Genomic DNA, 10,644 nt, shown 5'->3' with positions numbered 1-10,644 from the left:
AGGGGAGGGGAGGGGAGGGGAAGGCAAAACAGAAAGGGAAAAAAGAAAGGTTACTTACCACAAGTATCTCCAGCAGAGAAGTTTTACAAGCCAATACATCAAAGGGTTCACAAAGCCCTGGCTGACCTCTCTCTCCACTTTTCCCCCTTTATCCCTTTTATTCTTTCTCACTTTGGATCATTTCTACTACATCTCTATTTTCCACTCCATAAGACACTACAAGTTACAGAGTTTGATAAACCTTAGAAAAACTATAACAATAAAAGAAGCTACTCCACCACTGCTCCCTCAGGAAACCACTAGTCCTCAGACTAGTTAAGTTTAGAGAGCTATCTACCAGTGAGATAGGCAAGTTTATATAGCAGTCAGTTAAGGAAGTAAGGTGCCTTAAAGAGGCTTATCTGACAGTTATCAAATCCTAGAAATTTTGGCTTCTAACTTTTTCAAAAATTTACCTTGACCCTCTACTATGTTTTTATGTTTTCATCATTTATCACCTGAATTGAAGTCTGCTAACTAGTGCCCTAATTCTACACTCTTTCAGTAATAATCGTGGTAAGAGTGTTTTCCAACAAAAGTATACTTATATTGTACCACTGGTTAAAATCCATTCCTGCTACCATTTATGATGGCACTCGGATCCAAAGAACACCTACCATACAAGGTGTTTTAAGATCTGGCTCTTGGCATCTCTCCAGTGTCCTCTAATAACTCATCTGCATTTAAAGCCCTATATGCCACCCATCTTCTACAACTCAAGAAGTCTTTGGGTTAGGGAGACTTGAGAGTCCGGGGGTTTTGCTTAGAATATCGCCACTTGCCGGGATCTACTCATCCTTTTGGACACAAGAGAAGTCATCTGCCTAGGACTGGTTCAGCTTCTTCATCTGCATATATTCATGAGACACAGTGCACAGCAGTTCCCGAACACTTACTAAACAATAGCTCCGTTGTAGTTCATCATCTTTCTCACAGTGAATTCCCTACAGGTTAGCTGGTAGTGGCTCAGAAATCTCTTCACTAGTCACCAGAGAGTAGATAGTCTAGGAGCAACTAGAGTCTAGGAGTGAAACTTCAAGGCATTTTAAGAGGAAAGGACAGGTACTTTCAAACAACACCTCAGAAACAACAAACTACTTATAAGAATAGTCTGAATGGTTTTTGCTATGGCTATTACGTACTGAAAACAGCTTTACTGTATTTTTTCATGGCATTTTATATTATTTTGTCTTCTGTGATATTGTTAGTCTTAGACTCTTTGCCCGTGAAAGGCATGAACTATTTCCACTCAATGCATTTTGTGTGAGTCAAGTATGGTGGTAAACACCTGTTATGCCAGCACTCTCAGCATCCCTGAAGATGAAGCAAAAAGATCATGAGTTCAAGGTCAGCTTGGGTTACATACTGAGACTGGCCTTGAACTCATGGCCCTTTTTTTTTCCCCTTTCCTTTTTTATTGGATATTTTCTTTAATTACAGTTCAAATGTTATTTCCTTTTCCTGGTCCCCCTCCCAAAGAAACCCCACATACACATACATCCCCCCTTCCCCTGCTTCTATGAGCATGTTCTCCCACCCACCCACCCACTCCCTCCTCCCCACCCTCGAATTCCCTACACTGGGGTATAAGGCCTTCACAGGTTCAAGGGCCTCTCCTCCCATTGATGCCCAACAAGGCCATCCTCTGCTACATATACAGCTGGAACCATGGGTCCCTCCGTGTGTACTCTTTGGTTGGTTTAGTCCCTGGGAGCTCTTGGGGCGAGGGGGGGTCTGGTTGGTTGATATTATTGTTCTTCCTAAGGGGTTGCAAATCCCTTTCAGCTTCTTCAGTCCTTTCTCTAACTCCTCCACTGGGGACCCTGTGCTCAGTCCAATGGTTGGCTGTGAGCATCCACCTCTGTATTTGTCAGGCTCTGGCAGAGCCTCTCAGGAGACAGCTATATCAGGCTCCTGTCAGCATGCACTTCTGGGCATCCACAACAGTGTCTGGGTTTGGTGACTGTATCTGAGATGGATCCTCAGGTGAGGCGGTCTCTGGATGGCCTTTCCTTCAGTCTCTGCTCCACATTTTGTCTCCATATTTCCTCCTGTGAGTATTTTGTTCCCCTTTCTAAGAAGGTTTAAAGCATCCACACTTTGGTCTTCCTTCTTGAGCTTCACATGGTCTGTGAATTGTATCTTGGGTATTTGAGCTTTTGGGCTAAAGCCACTTATCTATCAGTGAATGCATACCATGTGTGTTCTTCTGTGACTGAGTTACCACTCTCAGGATGATATTTTCTAGTTCCATCCATTTGCCTAAGAATTCATTGTTTTTAATAGCTGAGTAGTACTCCATTGTGTAAATGTACCACATTTTCTGTATCCATTCCTCTGTTGAAGGACATCTAAATTCTTTCCAGCTTCTGGCTATCATAAATAAGGCAGCTATGAACACAGTGGAGCATGTGTCCTTGTTATACATTGGAGGGGTTTTTTGCTGGTTCAACTGGAGGTCAGCATGTAAAAGAATGCAAATCAATTCATTCTTATCTCCTTGTACAAAGCTCAAGTCAAAGTGGATCAAGGACCTCCACATAAAACCAGATACACTGCAACTAATAGAGGAGAAAGTGGGGGAAAGCCTCGAATACATGGGCATAAGAAAATATTCCTGAACAGAACATCAATGGCTTATGCTCTAAGATCAAGAATCGACAAATGAGACATCATAAAATTGCAAAGTTTCTATAAGGCAAAGGACACTGTCAATAAGACAAAATGGGAACCAACAGATTAGGAAAGGATCTTTACCAATCCTACATCCAATAGAGGGCTAATATCCAATATATACAAAAAAACTCAATAAGTTATACTCCAGAGAATCAAATAACTCTATTAAAAATGAGGTACAGAGCTAAACAAAGAATTCACAACTGAGGAATATTGAATGGCTGAGAAGCACCTAAAGAAATGTTTAACATCCTTAGTCATCAGGGAAATGCAAATCAAAACAACCCTGAGATTCCACCTCAGACCAGTCAGAATGGCTAAGATCAAAAATTCAGGTGACAGCAGATGCTGGAGAGGATGTGGAGAAAGAGGAACACTCCTCCATTGCTCATGGTGGGATTGCAAGCTTGTACAACCTCTCTGGAAATCAGTCTGGTGGTTTCTCAGAAAATTGGACAGAGTACTACCAGAGGACCCAGCTATACCACTCCTGGGCATATACCCAGAAGATGCTCCATCATATAACAAGGACACATGCTCATGATCTCTTTGCTTCAAGCTCAAATAGAAACTTCTAGCAAATAGAACCTTCGTACAAAGAAGATCTGATGACCTAAACTTGTTCCCCAAAACTCATTAGGTGGCAGAAAATAGTTCTCAAAGTAGTTCTTTGACTTTAAATATATGTACTGTGACACATGTGTACCAGTAGTCATACATTCATGCACAGAAAATAAATTAGTTAATTATCTAATATTTTTAAAGGCCTGGGAATAAAACTATTATCTCGTTTATGGAGTATTTGCCTAGTACACAGCATTCCTATCACCTATTATTCAGTTCTGCTACACACACACTTATTAATGATCAAAAAGTAAATTTGAAATCAAAATTTTCCTTTATTCCCAAGTTGATTGCATTTTAAAATAATATATAATCACAATCTTCTATTTTCCAGTGAAAACGGTCGAGCTTGGGTTTAAAATAATTGCAATTGTGCAAATCAATAAGTATACAAGCCGCTTTATATATGTCAATTTCCAAGTAAACTGGGCATACATTTTTAAGTTACATTTTATTTCAGAAATAAGTTTACTATTACAGAACAATCTTTTTCTTTTAATTATTCTCTAAATGAAAATGTTTCCTCTATGAACGTTTATATTCTAGCAGAATAGACAGACAGTAGAGAAACATAGAAAATACTATAATAAGAATTTAAAAGGAAACCTGGTTAAAAGCCACGGTCAGAGAAGGACTCTCTAAACATGCATGTTTGAAGGTAAGATCAGAAGGATAAGAAAGATGCAGTGATACAAAGACTGAGCTTTCTGAGTGACAATTTGAAGATGAACATTCTAAGTTCTAATAACCAGGCTTCAGAATTAGCTTAATCTAGTAAGACTCTTCTATGTAATAGGAATAAGACAAATCCACGCGTACTTGGTTCAATACTGTAATGGAAACTAATCACAAAGGATAATCACAAAGTAGCCTCCACAAAACAATCACTTACATCCACTTGGCAGCAGAATTTGGTATCCGTGTTCTTTTCACTGTTATCCCTTAGGCCTCAGACTTCTTAAGAATGAAGATTGCTAAGGAAACTGGTTTCAAGTCCTCATGTTCTCTCTCTTCAATCCTGTGCTCTGACCACAATCCTATGCTTATTTAAAAATTCCTCTAAACAGTTTAGCTTTCTACTAGACAAAAAACAAATCTCTCAATTTTTAGAAAATAGGAAAAATTTACTTAGAAATGTTATTAAAATATTTTAAGCCTTAAAGAGTGTGGTCTAGACTCAGCTAACAAAAATGATCACCTATTGCATACCTACAAACTCTGGGAAACTTAGTCTATAATCACCAATCTAGTTCTTCTAGTATGGATGAGAAAAGTTAGAGAGGTTAATTAAGACACTTCTTAATCAGTCAGTGTCAAGTAACAACTCAGTTGGTCCATCACCTTAGCCTCCAGTATCTCTTTGTTCACACAGTGTAACTGTCCCTTTATTAAAATGTACTGTCACGTGGAAAATACTATTAATTGTATTTTAATGTACAAAATATATATTAAAATTTCACTAGACACTTTCTTATAAAGTGCCAAGCAACTGTTAAAATACACTTGAATCCTCCTTAAAAACTGAAGGTTTTCATCTTTGGCAAGAGCCATGGATATTTACATGATGAAATGGTCATCTTTATTTAAGCATCTTTATGGTTCATTTATCTGGTGTGCTATGGTAGAGAGAGACATACATAGACAAATGGGCAGACAGGCAGACATTAATATTAGAAAAATTACCAACAGTAAAGGAAATATAAATGATCCTAAACAAGCAGAAAATGCTTGCACTATCATTAATAATAAGAAAACTTCAAGTTAAACTACAGTGGCATATTTATTACTGAAATTCTGACCAAGCTTACCACACACTGAGTTGGCAAGGAAGTAGGAAAGTCTCCTCAGTATACATACTTCCTCTTCCAAAATAAATTTGGTAGTATTTATTGAAGTTTGCTAACTCGTTAAAAGAACAATTTCTTTCTAAAAATTTAGCCCAGAGATACAGTCTCCACATTAAAAATAGTGTATCAAAGTACTGTCTCCAGTGGAAAACAAAGTCAACCAAAGTATCTAAAAGTATGCCATTAGTTAAAGAAATTTCAAAACATTCAACAAATGGGACAGATACTGACACTTAACCCAGTGTAGAATTCATTTCCCAAAATGCAGGACGTACTTGCACTTCTTTGCACACAAACACACATTCATGCATGTGCACTAATATACAAACACACCTGGTTACATGAGTGTATGTATATATATATATGTGTGTACCTCAATTGTATCGTGCAAAGAATAAATACTCTAGTAACAATAACTGCACATAGGTAAATTGGTAAATAAGATATTTTGTAGCAAAAGTATATATTATCTATTAAATAAAAATTGTAAATTAACTTTAGAAAACACTTATAAAATTGCACAATTAAAAAATTTAAGCTGGATGTGGTGGCGCACACATCGATATTTCCAGCACTTGGGAGGCAGAGTCAATCAGATCTGTGTGAGTTTGAGGCCAGCCTGGTCTACACAGTTAATTCCAGGACAGCTAGGGCTATGTAGAAAGACCCTATCCTAAAATAAAATAAAATAAAATAAAATAAAATAAAATAAAATAAAATAAAACAAAACAAAACATTAGCCAGAAACTGTAGCATATACCATTAATACTAGCCTAGCACTTGGGTGGCAGGGACAGGTGGATCTCTGAGTTTTAAGGCCAGTCTGGTCTATGTACCAAATTCCAAACAAGCCAGGGCTACAAAGCAATACCGTGTCTCAAGCATAAATAAATGAATTAAACTAAGTACAATAAAACATTTATAACTCCTCATATGTGTATACAGCATGAACTTGTTAACTTAATCTGTCATGGATGTGCTTTATTCTTTCGATTTGAGGAACATGTTGTCCTATCAACATTAATAGAAAGCCCAAGCTGAGAACAAAGACAATACACATCTCCTGAAAAACATAAATAGGTGTGGTAGCTCAATGACTGGTAATCCCAGCACTTGGGATTAGAAAGGCAGAGGCAGAAGGATCATTTAAGGTCAACCTGGGCTACACAGAAAGACACTATCAAATGAAAGAAAGGGAGGAAAAGAGGGGAAAAGATTTTTTAAAAAAAGTAGGGAGAAAGGGAAGGAAGAAGTGTTCAAAACACTTTGTATAAAAAGACTATGCTGCGAACATAATAAAACCACATTACACATTTCCTGAATACCTTTCTACTTGATTTTTAGTCAGACCAAAATAAAATAAAAACAAAAGACAATGGTAATACAGTTCCTAAATAGTTTTTCTTTCAAAACAATGAATCCTCTTTTTTCCACAGAATGAGTGAACTGTTTTATTTGCATGGTAGTTCAGCTCAACACTACTTCCTAGATACCTATTATGTGTTAACGATGCCAAGGAGCAAGATAACCAGTGACTCCTCAAGGCTGGGGCTGCAGGAATTCATGTAAGGGCACTTTTGTTTTCTTTTGTTTTAGTAATTAACAAGGGGGTTAGTGGGATATAAAATGCTTTGAAAAATACAGTACCTCATTCACATGGAAGATAGTATTGTTTGATAGACAGAAGACTTCCTGGGTACGTATACATAGCTGGGCCTTAAAGAAATCACTGATAATGAAGTAGGAATCATTTCTAATTACTCAGTCTCTTAAAAGAGAATTCAGTGTGGTGGCCTCAACTTGTTTTGATGGCTCACCTTTCTTATTGAAAACATCTCAGGCATGATCTTTTAATGTATGCATTTACTCATAAATTATATTCATGTTAGTATTAGCTGACCATACTAAGTATTAATGGGGCTTAGTCTTTTTTTCTTCAAAGATGGGATTATATGTTTAATATGTTCTTGTATCCCAGTATAGCATCTTGTGAATCCCTTGGGTATGCACATCTTACTTTGAATAATATTTAGTATGAATACTGAAACTCACAGATCACACAAAATATTTTTATCCAGTCTTCAATTTCTTCACACATCAAACTTATTTTTATTATGATAGTTAAAGAGTAGCAGATACAAATTTGAATTTTAGTTCACTTCTCTGTGCCTATGACCTTCTCTCAGGAAAGATGCTAGCTAGCATTCAGTTAAATGACAGACAGTTTAGTCAGGAGCTGATACATGGGCCTAGATTTTCAAGAGAAAGAGTAAACACAACTATCAGGATTATTTTTCTACACAGCACATTTGTTATTTAACACCCAAGGCTGGAAACATATTATTTAATAAATGGTCAAATTTTTTCAAACTGATTTGCCTCTTGTTCCTGCAATACTATTATAAAGTTTACTCTCAGTTTCCTTGTCCACTCTCATTTCAAAAACATTTTAAAGAACATTTAAAATTACGTGAATAAGTACTTAAATCTGAGTCTATATTTCTCATTGATGTGATTTCACATATTATATAGCTATATTTAGAGACTGTGTCTGGCTAAATAAAGTGAAATAAATATACAAACATATATTTGCAAAATATGGAGGTTTACTTAGAGATGTGCACATATATACTTGACCTGGAAAACCCTTTTTAAACATCTATTCAGTAAAATACGCTCTTCAAATTGAGCAATTTGTAGTTCAGCACTCAAACAGTCACTTAAATGTCCATATATTGAAACTGTGAATAAAAACTACATAAGATTAACTAGCCAATAAACACTATGCTTCAGTTTACTATAAATAAAACCCCATTTCCATTTAAATATGTAGGTCAAAGAAATAAAGCCATATTTTATTTGAGCATCATTTTGGCAACACTGATTTTTAGCAACTATATTAAGAAGTATAAATTTATATATCTGAATATAAATTGTAATGATCAAAATCTCAGCACATACTAGTATATAGATTAAAGTTGAGCAAAGTTAGAGTATGCTCAAAAAGCTTTTTTAAAAACTATTTTTATTATTCCATAGTTTAAACTGATTAAATTTCTTAACTTTGTATTCCTATCCTATGACCATGAATAAGCCAAATTCCCTAGTAAATATTCAAACCTAAAAATTAGTATTGAAGCAATTCTTAATTGTTCTTTTATTATTTTGTGAGAACTTGTATCTTTTAAAGATATATATATATATATATTTAATATGGTTGTTACCATAGGTTATGTAAAATCTGCTTCACTAAAATGTGAGAAGATGTACATCTAGACAAGGTGTGTTTTCATTTGTAAAAAAAAAATACTGAATTCAACAACCTGTTTTCAAAATAAGTGGTGAAGGTCAGTAAGCTATTTCTTTTCAAGGAGGAAGTCAACGCTTTTAGTTGTGTGTTTCTATAGCGGTTATGGGAAAGTGTATTCGGTGACATGCAAGAGAACTGCCCTCCCTCTCTTTAGGCATATACAGGTTAATTTTTATAGTGAGTAACGACTTGGACAAACATTAAAGGGTTACAGATCTTTACAGATCCAGACAATGACTTCCCAGAAGCAACCGAGATATCAAAAATCATAAAACATTTAAAAGCAAACCTGTAGAAACAATCTCAGCTACAGTGCTACACTGACGAGGAATCCCAAAGTAAAGGAAAACTCGTTCTGGACAGTTCCCTGGTGCTGAAGTTACACCGCCTCTAAACCGATGCCTGGGTGCTACTTTCACGCCTCCCACCCTCGCCAAAACCCCGCTGGCTGGACTGTGAGCAAACATAGTAGAACTTCACAAGGCAGGGAGCAACCCAAACTGCCACGATGGTAGGAACTGGAGTCTCCTCGGGATCCTACAGATTTACTAGTTGCAAACAGGAAGAACAGCAGCAGAGTGCAGGGTGTTAGCACCCGCCGAGGGGGAGGGGCTGGAAGATGGCGGCGGCCGCACACCCACCCGAGACGAGACGAGACCGCGCTTAGGCCCCCTCGCCCGCCCCGCAGCCTTCCTGCCCGCTGCGACCGTGGGCAGCGCAGCTCCTCCCGGGGCTGGGGACGGAGCCGGCCCTGGCAGGCGTGGGACGAGCGACCCCGGTGGCACCCGCACCCCGGGCCTGGGCGCTTCACCCGGGTCCGGCCCGGGAGCACCTGTGCACGGCCATATTGGATTCCTTGCCCCAGTCACTGCCTCCGCGCGGGGGCGGCGGGAAAGGAAATGGGACGCGAGGAGCCAGGGTTCAGCCTCATCCCGGGAGCCGAAGTGGCCCGCGGGGAAAGCCGGAGGGCGCCGGGGAAACCGCCGCCTCCCGGAGCTCGCCACCGTCACCTCAGCCGGCCTCGGCGCCCTCCCTCCGCGACACACACCCCCGCGGCTGACAACTAGAAAGCGACCCTGGCGGCCGCGGGCCGCAGCCCTCGTGGCCCCCGCGCCACCGGCGGGGAGGAAAGGCGGCGATCCCCGGCGCGCGGGCGGTCGCGGGGAAGCGGCCGAGGGGGGCGGAGGGCAGGGAGGGAGGCGGGAAGATGGAGCCGGGTCCTTACTTGAGCACGGACTGCTCCTTCTCCTCTTCTTTCTTCTGACGATCCATGACAGCCAGGATGATTTTCCTCTCCTCTTCCGTGAGGTGGCTGAGGTCCGGCATCTCGGGCTGCGGAGGAGGCTGAGAGGCCGCCGGGGTGGGAGCCGGGCGGCCCCGGGGCCCGAGCGGAGCCGACATGTTTGGCGGAGCCGAACCACCCTAGGGAAGCAGGGAGGCAACTCCGCTGGCAGCGGCGGCTCGGGCGCGGGCGGCTGGGGCAGCCTCCGGGGCTGGGACAAATGCATACAAATCAATGGCCTTCAATCCGAGGCGACAGCCCCCCTCCCCCAGGAAAGAAGGCAGGGGGAGGGGAGGGCCGAGGGGGGAGGGCTGAGGAGTGCGCTCGGGGAAATGTTTCTTCTTCCCGGGGGCGAAGGGCTGCCAAGTGAGCGGTTCGCGGGAGCGAGGAGCTGGAGGCCCCGACGCGGAGTGCGCGGAGCGGCGGGGGAGGGCGGTGGAGTAAGGTGGCGGGGACGGCTGAGGGTGGGGTGACTGGAGGGAGGCGGCGCGCGGGCCGGGGCGCGAGTGTCCGGCGCGGCGCGGCGCGGCGGAGCAGAGCGGAGTGGAGCGGGAAGCGCTGCCCGCGAGCCCGACCCCTGGGGAGTCCCGGGAACTCGCCCCGGAGGCGGCGAGAGCGGCCGTCCCGCCGGCTGGCGCGTCACCAGGCTCCGGGGCTCCGCGAGGGAGGACCCCTCCGGGAACCACGAGGCGCGGGCTGCGGCAGGGGACCCCCGCCCCCACCCCGGCCCCAGACGGCCGATCTTCCGGCCCGCGGCCCGCGGCTGCCAACGCCCGGACCCAAGTGAGCTCGCGCGCGCCGCGGGGCCGGCCGCCCGCCGCGCCTCATCACGCGCCCGCCCGGGGTCCCGCCGCCGCCGCCCCCAA

The 10,644-nt window shown here is 42.1% G+C and overlaps 1 protein-coding gene across 5 annotated transcripts in view; it reads right to left on the bottom strand.

Moving 5' to 3' along the window:
* Window positions 1-10,075, bottom strand: part of Rims2 (regulating synaptic membrane exocytosis 2) — a 482,991-nt gene extending 472,916 nt beyond the window's left edge. For 2 of the 5 annotated variants that reach the window (XM_021184232.2, XM_021184233.2), the window contains exon 1: window positions 9,722-9,931. In XM_021184232.2, coding sequence (XP_021039891.1) covers window positions 9,722-9,897 — 176 coding nt within the window. In that variant the 5' untranslated portion in view covers window positions 9,898-9,931. Of the gene's footprint in view, window positions 1-9,721 lie in introns of all 5 variants that reach the window. The other 3 variants (XM_029469501.1, XM_029469498.1, XM_029469499.1) reach the window with 3 other exon arrangements.
* Window positions 10,076-10,644: the final 569 nt, after the last annotated feature.

The sequence above is a fragment of the Mus caroli genome, chromosome 15, assembly GCF_900094665.2.
Source record: "Mus caroli chromosome 15, CAROLI_EIJ_v1.1, whole genome shotgun sequence".
In the NCBI taxonomy this organism is placed as follows: domain Eukaryota; kingdom Metazoa; phylum Chordata; class Mammalia; order Rodentia; family Muridae; genus Mus; species Mus caroli.
The sequence above is the reverse complement of the archived record's forward strand: the minus strand, read 5'-3'. Positions and strand labels throughout refer to the sequence as shown.